This window comes from Girardinichthys multiradiatus, chromosome 4 (genome assembly GCF_021462225.1).
Source record: "Girardinichthys multiradiatus isolate DD_20200921_A chromosome 4, DD_fGirMul_XY1, whole genome shotgun sequence".
Lineage (NCBI taxonomy): Eukaryota > Metazoa > Chordata > Actinopteri > Cyprinodontiformes > Goodeidae > Girardinichthys > Girardinichthys multiradiatus.
In genome coordinates this window covers 50,665,114-50,679,219 of record NC_061797.1, presented here as the reverse complement: position 1 = coordinate 50,679,219, position 14,106 = coordinate 50,665,114, and the positions used below count along the sequence as shown (strand labels likewise).

General features: G+C 43.1%; 1 protein-coding gene across 5 annotated transcripts in view; it reads right to left on the bottom strand.

Moving 5' to 3' along the window:
• The window catches only part of LOC124866497 (serine/threonine-protein kinase BRSK2-like), a 156,035-nt gene that overhangs the window by 25,262 nt on the left and 116,667 nt on the right, over nucleotides 1–14,106 (bottom strand). For 3 of the 5 annotated variants that reach the window (XM_047362295.1, XM_047362297.1, XM_047362298.1), the window contains exons 8-13: nucleotides 9,666–9,812; nucleotides 9,424–9,455; nucleotides 7,609–7,773; nucleotides 7,288–7,385; nucleotides 5,263–5,413; nucleotides 2,358–2,417 (exon numbers count right to left, since the gene is read on the bottom strand). In XM_047362295.1, coding sequence (XP_047218251.1) covers nucleotides 2,358–2,417; nucleotides 5,263–5,413; nucleotides 7,288–7,385; nucleotides 7,609–7,773; nucleotides 9,424–9,455; nucleotides 9,666–9,812 — 653 coding nt within the window. The remainder of the gene's footprint in view (nucleotides 1–2,357; nucleotides 2,418–5,262; nucleotides 5,414–7,287; nucleotides 7,386–7,608; nucleotides 7,774–9,423; nucleotides 9,456–9,665; nucleotides 9,813–14,106) is intronic. The other 2 variants (XM_047362296.1, XM_047362299.1) reach the window with 1 other exon arrangement.

Here is a 14,106-nt window from a genome sequence, read left to right as displayed (position 1 = left end):
AACCAATCAGGTGGAAAACTCCCAGGTTCTCAGACAGTAACTCAATAAAAATCCAAGATACTGATGGTTGATGAACCAAAAAGTGACATCATGGTGATTAGGTCCGTTTTATTCATTTATATTAAGTAATTGATGTAAATTCAGATTCAGGAAGCCTGAGGAGCAACTGTTGGCAGCAGAAGCATTAATGTTCGTCCTCAACACTCAGATATGAACACCATCTAAAATGTAAGCCAATAAAAACTTCTGACATGTCAGCATTTTAAACACACACACCAACACGCATCAAATGCTTTATTCATCAGTGCTTCTTTCCTCTCCTCATGAGCTTTTCCATTTTTTATTTGCTTCTCATTAACATTTCATATTTCCCTTCTTCTCCTTTCTCCCCTCTATTGTCGTGACAGACAAACTTAGTGAAAACATGTAGAGCTCCTGATGTTTGGAGGATTTCTGGGATGGAGCTTCACAGTGATGAGGGTCTCCATAGAAACCAAAGGGATGCAGAGAGAAACCCCAGGCTATGTTTCACAGCTCAGCCATATTTTACCACAGAAAGTTGGACTTTATCTGACTGAACTCACATTTGAAGGCTTTTTATGGTTTTTACACAATTTAAATTGAAGATTCATCATTTATTTGAGCTTTACCAGAAAATCTTCAGCTTAAAGTGTAAAGTATTTAAAAACTTTTGGGTTAAAACTCATTTTACAGTTGGTTTTATGGCAACAGGTAAAATGTATACATTAAAACTTTCCCATCAGAGTTGTTAGTCAAATCCACGCTCCATGTTATCATTTGAAGTGAAAAAGCAACAAAATGCCCTTAAAGTCTGGAGAAATGTTGAAAAAGATCACGTTAAAACAGAGTCTGCTTGCTTTAAAAAGGAAAATGAAACCCTTCTTCACTTCCAACACCTGACCTGCTGCTGCTTCTGATCAGAGATCTGCTGAGCTGATCATCACTGGAGCTCCACTAACAGCAGGAGGACGATGTCCACACTGACAGCCACTCCACACGAGGAGCTCCTATTAACATAAAACTCATTACTGCTGACACCCATCCAGTCCAAACATCAGGACGCTGCAGCCGGCAGCTCTCGAAGACCGCTAAATTAATTGCTGCTGGTGCAACAAGCTTCATTTTTACGCATCTCACCAATTAGATGATGAGTGAGATAAAGGGCTACTGAGCGCCTCATTTCCATTCTCCTGTTTGTGCTCCATCTGTATTCCTGCCAATTAATTTATGCTAATCTGCATCCAGGCCTGAAATCAACTCACTAACAGAGTTTTTCCTGCCGCAAGGTCGGCCACAGAGCGAGGCTGCATCAAACATGACGTCTGGCGACTCGTAGCGTTTGGTTGAGGAAACAGACGGGCCAAACGCAAACATTATTATTTGCTCCGCACATGATAATGAGGAAGGAAGCAGACCTAAAGTTTCTGCTCCTCCTCTCACAGGAAACACAAACAAGTCACTAATTTATTTAATTTAATTATCCTCAGTGCAACACAGTTTGGATCAGAGTGCTCCTATTCAAAACTAAGCTGAAGGACTGGTCCAAAAGGAGAAATAAAGCAGTAAAATCTCCAGGCTGGGCCTGATTGGAGGGGGAGTTTGAACACTGCGTGGATCTAAAGATGTTTGGATCCAGTCTCACATCTGAAGCAGCATGGGACAGATTCATGTCCTCAACCAGTCAGGAACTAATTATCGGGATCTGCCCATGGCCGAAGATCAGACCACCGGACGTCTCCAAACGTCACTGAGTGCGATGGCAAACTGTTATCTGGCTTTTAAAAACTGGCTTCTTCCTTACCGAGTGGCCCTCCAGCCCATGTTTGCACAGGACTCATCTCTCAGTGGATGATGGATTTGAAAAAATTTAAATATTTTTTATTTACAGAAGTTTCATATCTTATTATTTAGTAACAGGAGAAAAATGGCAAATGCAGCAAAAAGCCAAACAGAAGAAACTTCAGAGAAGCTGTGACTCTGACATAGTAACCGTCAAAAGATTTCATATTTAGGATTCATATCTCTACATTTTATAATACTGAATAATTTTTGTTAACAGCTCATTAAACTTTTGGAGTTTGGTTTTATTTTCCTTCATTGACGTTTTGTTTGGTTTAGAAAAGCTGTCTTCAGATTTTAACAATTCTTCCTACAGAAAGACACAAAACAACAGGTCACTTCTCATAATACTAATAAAAACTATACAGCTTCTAATGCAGCTGCATGCAACAAGCTAAAAGGCCAGAGTTTGTCAGGAACGTTGGGATAAAAAATGAGCTGCTGCAGAGAGAAAAGCTAAATGAACAGAACAGATAGGAAAAGGAACAGAGCAGTACCTTTCCTCCTTGCTGCAGTTAGCGTTTGTGATATCCAAGCTTTTACTGAAAACCGATTTGCTAAAAACAAAAAAAGAGGCAGAAAGAAAATGAAGAGACAGAAAAGATGGTCACATAAAGGGAATGATAAAGTGTAGCATGCAGTATCAAAAAAATCAAGAACAAACTCTGCAGAGAAACCTGAAACATAAATCAACATTAAAGTAAAAGAGGAACAGTTAAAGAAAACATGCATGAAAAGGTTGAAAAATCAGACCGAGGACTCAGGCTTGATTCAGAGGAACGTTCAACAAACTGAAAAACTGTTGAAAAGTCCAGTGAGCTCCACTAGCTGGTTTCCATCCACTCATTCTGGGCCCGAATGGCATAAATCTGAGTGATTATCAAACTAACAGCAAAGATCTTTCCAAACAGGAACCAGTGACCTAGGCTGGTTTTAAAAATTATACAGACAGGCTCAAATTTATACATACACCTACAGTCATACTTGGTCAAAGGTGTTGTAGCAAGTTGCACCTAAACCACACACCTTCTGCAGCCATCAGAAAGGTTCTGGACCCATATTTGGCCACTCCTCTTGGCAGAACCGGTCGAGTTCATTTAAACTGGGTAGTTTCCTGCCACTGGTTCAGCTTTTAAGCACAGTGCATTCGTTTCCAACAGGTTAGAGGTCCAGTCTGACCCGATGAGGCCATTCCAGAATCTTGATGCTAGCCCACCTTATCCTTTTACAACCAGTTTGGATGTTTGAGAGCACTGTTCTGGTGGAACATCGACTGGGTCCAAGTTTCATACATCTAGCTGTTGATCGGAGGTGAAGAATTTGAAGGTAGTCCTTTATCATTATTTTATTAAATTAGTGCCAACAGCCCCACAGCATGATGCTGCCTGCATCGTGCTTGATAGTTGGTTCAGTGATCTCAGGTGTGAAAGCCTCACCAATGTGTTGCTGTCATAAATGAGTCAGAAGTTTAGAAATGGTTCCAAAAGAGTTTCCTATGTTTTGGAAATCTATTATTTCCCATCTTGGACTTTCCAGGAGTTCTGAGTATTGGTCAGTCCAATGAATGCTGCCACACAGAACCTAGCAGCTGTGTTCGATCATCATCACCTACCAGAGGTCAACAACCCATGGCCTTGTCAAGTAACGAGACGTTCATTTAGTTGTTGCATAATCAGCCCATCCTGAAAATGAAAGGTTCCACTAAATCAAAGAGGCACCGAGATAAATGGTATTCTTTCCCAGGATGAGTGGATGGAAACTCCTGACCGGACCTGGATGCTTCACCTGTTAAAATGTTGCTTTTTTGTTTATTTCATCTAGAACCGCTGTATGTGGACAACCTCAGAGCTGCAAAACATGCAAACAGCTGAGAATAAAAACCATAACATGTTCCACTCTTTTATAATTATTTCTTATTATTATAACTATTCATCCAGGCAGTTTCACTGAGGCAGATTCTCATTCTCAAAACAGACATGCATATATTTACTGAAAAAAAACAACCCAAAATGCAAACACCGTTTGGTTTCTCTGAACGCTGCCCAGCTCTGACTCAGGTTCATGCAAGAATCAACCGTGGCCTGATCGTAGAGGAACATTTGCGAGTTTCCTAGCTAGCATAAAACTCAAAACATTTCAAGTGTTCTTCTGAAAATCTCTCTTTGTAGGACCTGATCACTCCTCAGTTGAATGTTGACTAAAATGGGTTCACTCCATGTGCTCAAAACTCAAGAGGCTTGTGGAAAAAGTCAGTCTGAAGCAATAAATGACGATTATGACTGGGGGGGGGTTGCTATTCAGTGATAAATGTGGAACCACCAAATGTTGACATTTTAATCAATACATACAGAGCTCTAAAAGTGATTTCCTTGTTACTGGTGTCATTACTCCATTTCTCCTGGTGGGGGCGCTGGACATGTGAATGAAGATTCACTGTAAGATGATGGCAGCATAAAGACGGTGACTATATGAACGTTGAATACAGACTGTAGTAGTTGTCTCAATGACGGAAAAGTGCCCAGGTCCTGAGGCTGCAAAACAAACCCATATCATGAACCCCCCGCCACCGTGTTTGACAGCTGGTATAAACCATTAAAAACAGGCCATTTAAAGTACATGATGTGTAATTACTTCATGGCTCCTTGTTGAAACGATGAACATAGAAATGAGGGAATGCTGACAGTAGTGAGAAATTGGCAGAATTCAGTGAAACCTAACAAATTATGAGAAGCACCAACATGTTTTATATTCAACGTTGATATTAGAGTGATTTATATTTTAATTTAGCATTTTATATTTTTGGAGATTAGGACTGTGGCTGAAGTGCCGCTTATTATTTTTGGACATCATTGGACATCCTTCAGCTCAGAGATAAACAACCTGCACCATCTTATTAGATCACTACAAAATAAAGGAAACGCCAAATCCTCTCGATTTCTATTGATTCATCGTATCGATGAGATTTTATCTGCACAGAAACACACCAGATGTGTGTCAGAGTTACAGATTTTCGGAGCAAGATGCTACCTGTCCTCTTGGACAGCACGCCCCATGCACAGACCTGACGGGTCTGTTCATGCACGTTCATGGCTGCAGAGATGTTTGACCAGAACTCAAATCCCACTCTGAAACAGGAGTTTGTGCCAGGCCTCAAGTGATGCGCGATGAACACAAGCGACGGAGCAGGTCGTGTATTAAACTGCAGTTCAGTGAAGCAGGGAAAGAATTGCAGCAGAGGAACATCATGAAAACGTGTTGAGTTGCTTCCCTGTTTCTTATGTGAGTAAATACATTTCTGATAATCCTTAATTATCCTTTAAACTACGGCGAATCATCTTATCTGACCCAGAGACACGCGTCCAACCATGCACACAAACCCTCATGCAGCCGCCCGCTGCTTACCTCTGACCGTGGGTCGCCATGTCGATGGCTCGTCGCACCGGGACAGGGGATCCCCCCTCTGTGACGGTCAGCACCTCCATGGATTTCCTCTCGGGTCTCCGCTTGCCGTGGCGACTTAGCATGGGCGAGTCCACGCGCTTCCTAGGAGGATCTGCTAAGCCCGCCAGGACGGGTCATGGAAAACAGGAAGAGACGGGAGAAACTTAGAAGAATCACAAACATTGAAGCCTGATATTTAACCTCAAGGGAACAGAAAAGTTTCCTGTATAAATGTTATTGCATAATGTAATATTTTTATTTGTAGATTTTTTAGTTCATTAATATTTCAAGATAAATCTTTGACATCTAAAACACATGTTATTTCTTTAAGTTTCCTAAAAACAGTAATAAATTAAACAAACAAGTCAAAATATAAAACCTGTGTAAAAAGCTAAGTACACCCTCTGATCCAGCAGCTTGTAGAACCACCTTAAGCAGAGGTAGCTCAGGAATAGTTTTCTGACCGCCCAAATCATCACCCCACCACCACCGTGCTGGGCAGTTAGTATGAGGTGTTTGGTTGTCTCTAAACATGGACCAGTGCATTATGGTCTGACTTCGGTCTCATCTGTCCAAAGGACAGGTTTGTGCTTCATTCAGGTGCAGCTTTGCAAGTTGTGCTGCTCTATTCTTTTTAAAGAGAAGGACTTTTTCTTTCAGTTTTAATTTAACCTTGTTGGGCCCAAGCCAACAAACATGGACAGAAGCATACACAAAGACTGGGGAAAAACTCTGCATCTTCAAAATAATAACCTACTTCTAGCCCAGCACGGGGAGGAGGAGTCACAGCTGGAATCCTCATGATGTCATGGAGACACAGAAAACTCTACCATCTCCACGTCGCTCTCTACCTGCGCAACTCTCCCAGAGATGCAGACAGGGGAAGGCGCGCATGGATGTCCGTCTTGCTGGCAAAATGAACTAATTCTTCTTGGGGTCAGAGGGCTCGGTGGTTCTGATTGTATGGCAGCCTCACTTCAGTCAGTCTGCCCCAGTGGCTACAATCTAGTCTACCACTGTCAGTACGTGAATGTTAGGATGATTGAGTGTAATGTAAAGCGCTTTAGGCTCCACGGACTTGCACTATACAATGCAGGCCATTTACTGAAAATTATTTCATTAAATATGAAAACATTTAAGCATTCTAATTGCAGAACAACCTGCTAACTGAGTCCTGAAGAATCTCAGATGAAGTTATTGTCTTCTGTGTGGTTCTTCTGAGCTTCACACTCTGACACTGTTGGGACGTCCACTCCTGGGAAGATTGACAGCTGTCCCAAATGTTTTCCACAATCTGTCTCTCTGTACAATGATGGACTTCAGATAGTTTGGAAATAGCCCTTATAACCCACCTAGATTTATTATAAGGTGATTGCTGATATCTTTCCAACTTGGCATTGTGTTAACACACACACACACACACCTAAAAAATCCTGAAACTCCTGCATTAATAGAGGCGTTGACACTGACTGACCTTTAAAGCAGAAAGGGTGTATTTACTTTTTTCCAAACACAGCTTTTAAATTTTAACTTAACCCTTGTGTAATAAATAATGGCAGTAAGAAATCAGTTCAGATTAGATTCACTGACCAGGTTATTTTGGGTATGTCCAAAAACCAAAGTATTTAAAGGGGGTGTACTTAATTTTTTATTATGACTGTAGGAGCTAAGAATAGAGTAAGGTTCCATCGAGTTGTTTTCTCAGTATTAGGTGAATCTGCAATGCTCCTGCAACAAGCTCAGTTCTGATGAAGTTAAATGTGTGTTGCAGTGTTTTTGCTTTAAATTAATGTTTGAGGCAAATTATGGTGGAAAAGTGCTTTTTCTAAGGGCTTTTATTTGTTTCCTGTTTGTGCTGCTGCTTCAGATGCTCTAAATTAGACTTGTTACAACAAGATGTTAATAATCCCCACATTTAACCAAAGAACCTCATTAGGAACCAGAGCAATGGGTATCAGACAGCTGGGTGGAACAGGAGTGACGTACCGATCTCATTACGGGGTGGCAGGTTCTGGTCCTCGTGGCTCGGGTATCTCTCCTTCCGGTCCAGCAGCAGGAAGTAGATCATCTTCTCCTGGTTGTCACTGAGAAGAGAAGACGAGCAGACAGAGCTGAGCGTCTCGTGGTTCAGAGTCGGAGCAGAAGACACTCCATCATGGCCGGGCAAATTAAACAGAAGAATTCATCAAACTGACAGTTTGTTAGAACGTTTCATACATCTCCCTCATCCCTCCGCCTTCACCCTGCTGGCGGTGCAGTTTTAATGCCTTTCACCCCCTCCCTCCACCCGTCCTCCTCGTCACTCACTCCTCAGACAGCAGGTCTTTGGTCAGTTTTTCCTTGTCTCTGAAGCAGCCCAGGGAGTGCATGCTCTCCAGGGCATCTGGGTCAATCTCCTCGGGCGAACCCAGCATCCTGATGGCCACCTTCCTCGGAACTGGCTGCTCTGGCTCAGGCTCGTTTTTTCCAGCTCTGCAACACAAAGAAGCAAACCAAGGTGCTCTAAAAGGACTTCACGGTTCTTCAAGGGGACACCTGAAATTGGATGTTTTATAAAGAGTCAGGAGATAGAAGATTCCTCTGCCTTTTCCACAGACTAGCTGAACAGTTTGTGTGAACTGCAACTTCCAGGTAAAGCTTTACTTTGTTGAAGTACCTTTTATTTTAATTTTTGCTTAATCTTTTAGCTAAAGCCGGAGTTTTCAGAAGGGTTACAAAGGATCACTGTTTCAGGGCATCTACCAGGACAAAGGCAAACATAATCCCACAGTGCTATTTATGTATTTTACCAACAAATATGGGACAGCAGGGACATTATAAAAACATGTCTTTCCAAAACTGATGAAAAGACCAAGTATAAACTGGTCAGGGAGGCTGAAAAAAAGGCCGACAGCAAGTTGCAGGAGTTAAAAAGAAACACTGGTTATGTTCTACACGTGATAGCAAACTACTGTATTTTCCATATATCTGAATTTAAGAGTAGGCATACAAGACAGAAACCGTTTCTTCCAGAGAAAACATCCAGACTAAAACCAGGCAAAACCATATGGAGGACCAAACAGGAACTCTTGGTTCACTATTACAAACACCACAGTAAAGCACAGTGGTGGCAGCATCGTGACCTGGGGTTACTTTTCTTCAGATGGAACTGGTGTTCAGTTTGATACATATCTTTGATTTTAAATAACATTAATATGGCTTTTACACAGTTTCTATTAGGCTTCAAACACAATTTATAGTCAATTATCACTCCCAAAAATCTGGTTTCTCACACACCTTAAATTTTGAAGTCACGCCTCTATAGACTGGTGTTAATGCTTATGTACCTAATGATAATTATTCTTTTTTGCTGCAGTATAATATTGATTTATTGATTCCACTTCTACTGTAAATCTGATTTTTTACCAGAGAAATAACAAACTAATAGAATAAAGTGTCATCAGCATAGAGTGATATTTTTCTTTGATATGTTACATGTCATTTATATAAAACATTCAGAAACAAGCACTGAACAAACCTCAAGTTAATCAGAGCCAATATTTACTTTTCAACAGTCTTCAAAGCACTAGAAACATATTATTCATGAATAAAAGTAAAACAGATTTACTTTTTGTTTTTCATGCTTTTTTCTCTCCTGAAATCTTTAAAATACATATTAATTAAACCAGTGAAAAGGATTTTATCAAGATAAGTTTGGATCTTGATTTGTTCGCAATTGTTTTATGTGTAGTTTGCTTTTATAGGTTGCATACACTGGTAGACCAGTAGAGGTTTGGTGGCTATCATTTTGAAATCAGGTTATTTTAATAAAAGTAGCCCAAAACCATGAATCATACAGCGGCAGGAACACTGAACATGATGTTTTCCTCTGATCAGCAACATTATTCTGCTTTTTGAGATCCAAAAATAGTGAATCCATTAGAGATGAGAGGAGTGTTAGGAGTAGATTGCTTTGCTGACTAATGGACAAGCTTCTTCTAAAGGAAAAAAAAACTACCTTTGATAGGAGTATCATCATTCAGCCTCAGCTGCTGCAACGTTTTTCCCTTTCATCAGCTCTCATTATGAGAACATGGAGACAGACACTTCACACAGAAATAAAATGAGGAGGTTTGTACTTACAGATACCACGTGTGCTTCTGGATCTGCTCTAACTGCAGGAAAAATCACAGGAAAAGAAATATTAATGAGAACCAAATATACAGAACCTGGATGCTTCAATGATGTCACAACATTTGGACATTTTAAGTTTCCATTTTAAACAGAGATAAACCTTTGGACCGAGATAAAAGAGACCATCTGCAGGCTCTGAAGGTTTGGCTCTGGTAAAAGATCTTCAGCTCTCTGGACCCACTGCAGCTTACCGTCAGCCGTTTGGTGGCATCCACCTCAATCATTCCTCGCAGAAGGTTCTGACAGTCTGGAGGAATGAAGTGAGGCATGTGGAAAACTCCCAGCTTCACCTTCTCCAGAAGGTTCCTCAGGTTGTCGTCGTCAAACGGCAGCGCGCCCTGAGAAGAACAGACACATCATGACTTTGAGCTGGAGTCTGAGGGATGTTTTTGGACTATTATTGATAAGTATAATATTTTCAACACAGGGTTTTGTTGGTTTCTGAACCTTCTCTGCTGGTCATATTAAACGTTCTGCTTCTGAGTTTAAATATGATGATAACTTAGACAGAAGATGTCAGACACAGAATCAAATATCTGCATATTTTAATCACCATGATAACAGACAAAAGGCATATTTTTCTGCATCTAAAATGATTAGGATTAAAACCTGGATCAGAGCTATGCAGTGAGCGCCCCCTGTCTCCAGGAATAAACAGCTCATATTTACCCCTGAAACCGCAGAGTAACCTGCTGAAAGATCTGACTATTAACCACTAACTAACCCCTTTGATTTATTGTGGAGACATTTTCCTCCCATAAATTTTCTGATAAAACTGAACCATTCATTTTATCAGAGTTTGGAACAACTATCTGCTAATAAATGGAAAGATGGCTTTACAATTTTAACTCCGTATTAACACAATTCAACACAACATCCTGCAACAGCATTCACCAAACTTGAACTTCTCTGCATGCAGTCACAAGGCAGACACAAACTTCAATGCTAGCTAGTTCATAATTGTGGAGTAGAAGGAAAACCATACATGTTTTGAAAATTTTTAACAAATTAAAATCTGAAAAGTGCGGGGTGATTTTGTATTCAGCCTCTAAGTAAATAGGACTTTTCTCTGCAGTAACTCTCTGAGCTTTGAACATCTACACATGGACATTTTTGCCCATTGTTCTTTACTAGAACAAAACTCAGAGTTAATCTTGCCACACATTTCCCTAATACTTAGGTCTGAACTTTGACTAGGCCATTCTAACACATGTCCTGGATTTAGCTGCATCCATCCTCCCATCAACTCTGACCAGCTACCCTGTTACTGCTGAGGAAAAGCATCCCCTCAGCATGATGCTGCCACCACTATGTTTCATTGTGGGGATGGAGTATTCAGGGTGATGCGACTTTTCAGTTTTTCTCCACACAACGTTTTGCATGAAGGCTAGAACCTTTGTGCATGAGCAATAGTTGTCCTGTCGATATTTGCACCTCCTCCAGAGCTACCATAGTCCTCTTGGCTGCTTCTTTGATTAATGTTCTCCTTGCCCATCCTGTCAGTTTAGATGGACCTCCGTGTCTTGGTAGGTCTGCAGTCGGTCCATCTTCTCTCTATGTTCAGATGATGGATTGAACAGAGCTCTGGGAGATGTTCAGAGCTTAGGAATTTGTTGCTGAACTAAACCATTTTTATATTTTGGGAGTTTTGAAGAACTCTCATTAAACAATGTCACTTTGAAACAAACCAAACATATTATGTCTCTATATATGGATTTTCTCATCACCAGAGAGTTTTATAATATTAACATGCAGATTTCCAACTCCTCCTGGTTATAATTCTCTCCAAACATAAAGGGCTCAGTGACGTGATGACTGATGGCGTCTCCGCTTCATCAGAAAACGAGAGGGACAGTGCCAGATGGCCGTCGACACGGCAACATGTTATTACAACAACGCAAGCTGGGACATTTATCTTCGTGTGGTGACCGCTTCCTCCTCCGTCTTAAAACAAGACGAGGGCACGCATGCCTTCACACGACACAAACAAACAGTAATTAACGCGCTGCCTCCACAACTCACTTATCACTGCCACATTACGGAGCTGCACATGTGACTAAAACTTCAGAGTAGATCTCAAAGCCGTAGATGTTTGGGAACTTCCCAGTGCAGCTCTCCTTCCTCAGCCTCACCACAGTAAACTCTGCACTGCTTTCCAGATTAATTTGTGAAGCTCGCAGATAAGACGTCCTGCTGCACAAACTGAATCAAATCCTCCTCCTGCTTGTTTAATGACTGCAGCAAACCTGCAGCCACAGCAGGTTCATCCTGATTCAATTAAACTAAATCCACAGCAGCCACAGATGTTAGAAGAAAACTTTGTTTGACGGCTTAAATCTTCCTGTTTTCATAGGTTTTCACCTTGAGCTGAAGGACTAAAAGCAGTTCAGGGGGAATCTGTGTTTTCTAAAAGAAGCGTAGTCTGAGAAAGATTCTAAAAGGTCTAAAACACAGCAGGATGACGACTGTCACATCCTGACGTTGGTGGATGGAGCGAGACATGATGTCCCAGATGTTCTCAATCAGATTCAGGTCTGGGGAACGGGCGGGCCAGTCCATAGCTTCAATGTCTTCATCTTGCAGGAACCGCTGACACACTCCAGCCACATGAGGTCTAGCATTGTCCTGCATTAGGAGGAACCCAGGGCCAACTACACCAGCATATGGTCTCACAAGGGGTCTGAGGATCTCATCTCGGTACCTAATGGCAGTCAGGCTACCTCTGATGAGCACATGGAGGACCGTGTGGCCCTCCAAAGAAATGCCACCCCACACCATTACTGACCCACTGCCAAACCGGTCATGCTGAAGGATGTTGAAGAACAGTGCAGAGAGAGATGAAGAGTGTGCGTGCGGTTTGGTTTCGTATAGGCTTCGCCCTTTAAGGCTATCGCTAGTGGGTTTATCCCTTCGCGCGGAGCACTGAAAACTTTAGTCCACGCCCACTTGCTGTGTGGGCACCACCCCGGTCCGTATAAATTACGGTGAGACTGGACAAACGGTTCCCATTTTTTCTTCAGCGACAGCATAGTAGCACTTATAGGGCCTCCCAATGTCGGCGACCACCCCTTTTCCGGCGATGGGCGCACTTGTTAGCGTGCTGCCGGATATCATCGCTAAATTAGCTAATGCTAAAGGTGTCCCTGTTCCCGCGCCTTCAGCCAAGCATCCAACTGATAACCTGGCGGGAAAATTCGCCCCAGCTCATCCAACTCGCCGAGATCTGGTTGGGCCCCGTTTCCCTGCGGTTACCGCTTACCTATCGGGAGCGGCGGGCGAGCCGCTTCAGTTGAAGGCACCGTTCTCCACCTTCACACCCATCATGAGGGTGGAGTCCCTGATGGATCAGGGGTTTCCCCCAGTTCCTGCATTGGAGCCCAGTCTGTCGGGAGTTTTTGGGGTTAGGTGGGCCCGGCGCGTCGGGCGGCGGCCTGTGCCCCCCTCCCCCAGCGATCAAATCACGGCCAGGCTGACAGATCGCTCTCACCAGTGTGCCGCTCAGGTCGCTGCGGCGACGAACAACACCTTCTTAGCCTACTCCATCTCCAAGAAGGCTCGGGAGATGGAGCTGCCACCGGAAGATGTGGAGGAATTCTGCAATTTTGCGGAAACCTTCCTTAACCTCTGTGCGGCATCGGCTATGTGCTCCTCCCGCATCGCTGCCTGGCAGACGCTGCTACAGCGACAGATGTGGCTTCGGCTCTCCTCCTCCTTTCCCGAGGATTTTAAGAGGGAGTTACTGGAGTGTGTAAAACTGATGATTAAATACGGAATTTTCTCTAAGAGCAAGTTTCTGGTTTATTCCGGCTCGTACGATCTCGCTGTGCTTTCCTCACACACATCCTCCACTCCAAATGAGACGGACCCTTTTAAACAGCCGTTTAAGAGGCCCCACAATCTCACAGTTTTCAGGCATGACTCCACGAGAGAATCCTATGCTGCTCCGGTAGAGCCGTGCTCGCTGCTTTCTCCCTCCTGTCCTCCCCAGCTGTCAGTGGGTGAGATCACAGAGGATGGGCAACAGCAGCTCCCTACGAAGCGGCGCACCAGTGATGCCCCAGCTCAACACCAAGCTGCGAGCTTGGGTGAAGATTCCCCTGGTGAGATTGGTTACAGCCCTTCCAATCAGAGCCCCCCATGGGTTACCTCCGATCAGAATTCAAATCGGGTAACGGCGGTAGGGGCTCTAGCCTGGCTTGTATCCATGAGCACCATGGCACCACAGATAAATGCGCGCCCGCTCTCAGAGCATCACTCAGAGTGGCGGCGCGTATGTTCCCTGTACAGGTGGATGGACAGACAGAGGTTACACGCTGTAGTTCCTGTCATACCCCCCACCGTTCAGAGGGATTTTGGAGACAGTCCTGTCCTCCCCGGAGCAGAGCTCCGTTCTCATGTCAGAACTGCAGGAACTCCTGATAAAAAACGTCATTTCCAGGGTTCCTCACGGGGAGGAAAACACGGGGTTTTATTCTCGATATTTTCTGGTTCCCAAGAAAACAGGAGGAATGAGACCGATTCTCGATCTGTCCCATGTTCAACAAAGCGATCATGGAGAGACATTTCCACATGCTGACAGGTCAGACAGGTGATGGAAAACGTTCGCCAGAACGACTGGTTCACCCCCATAGA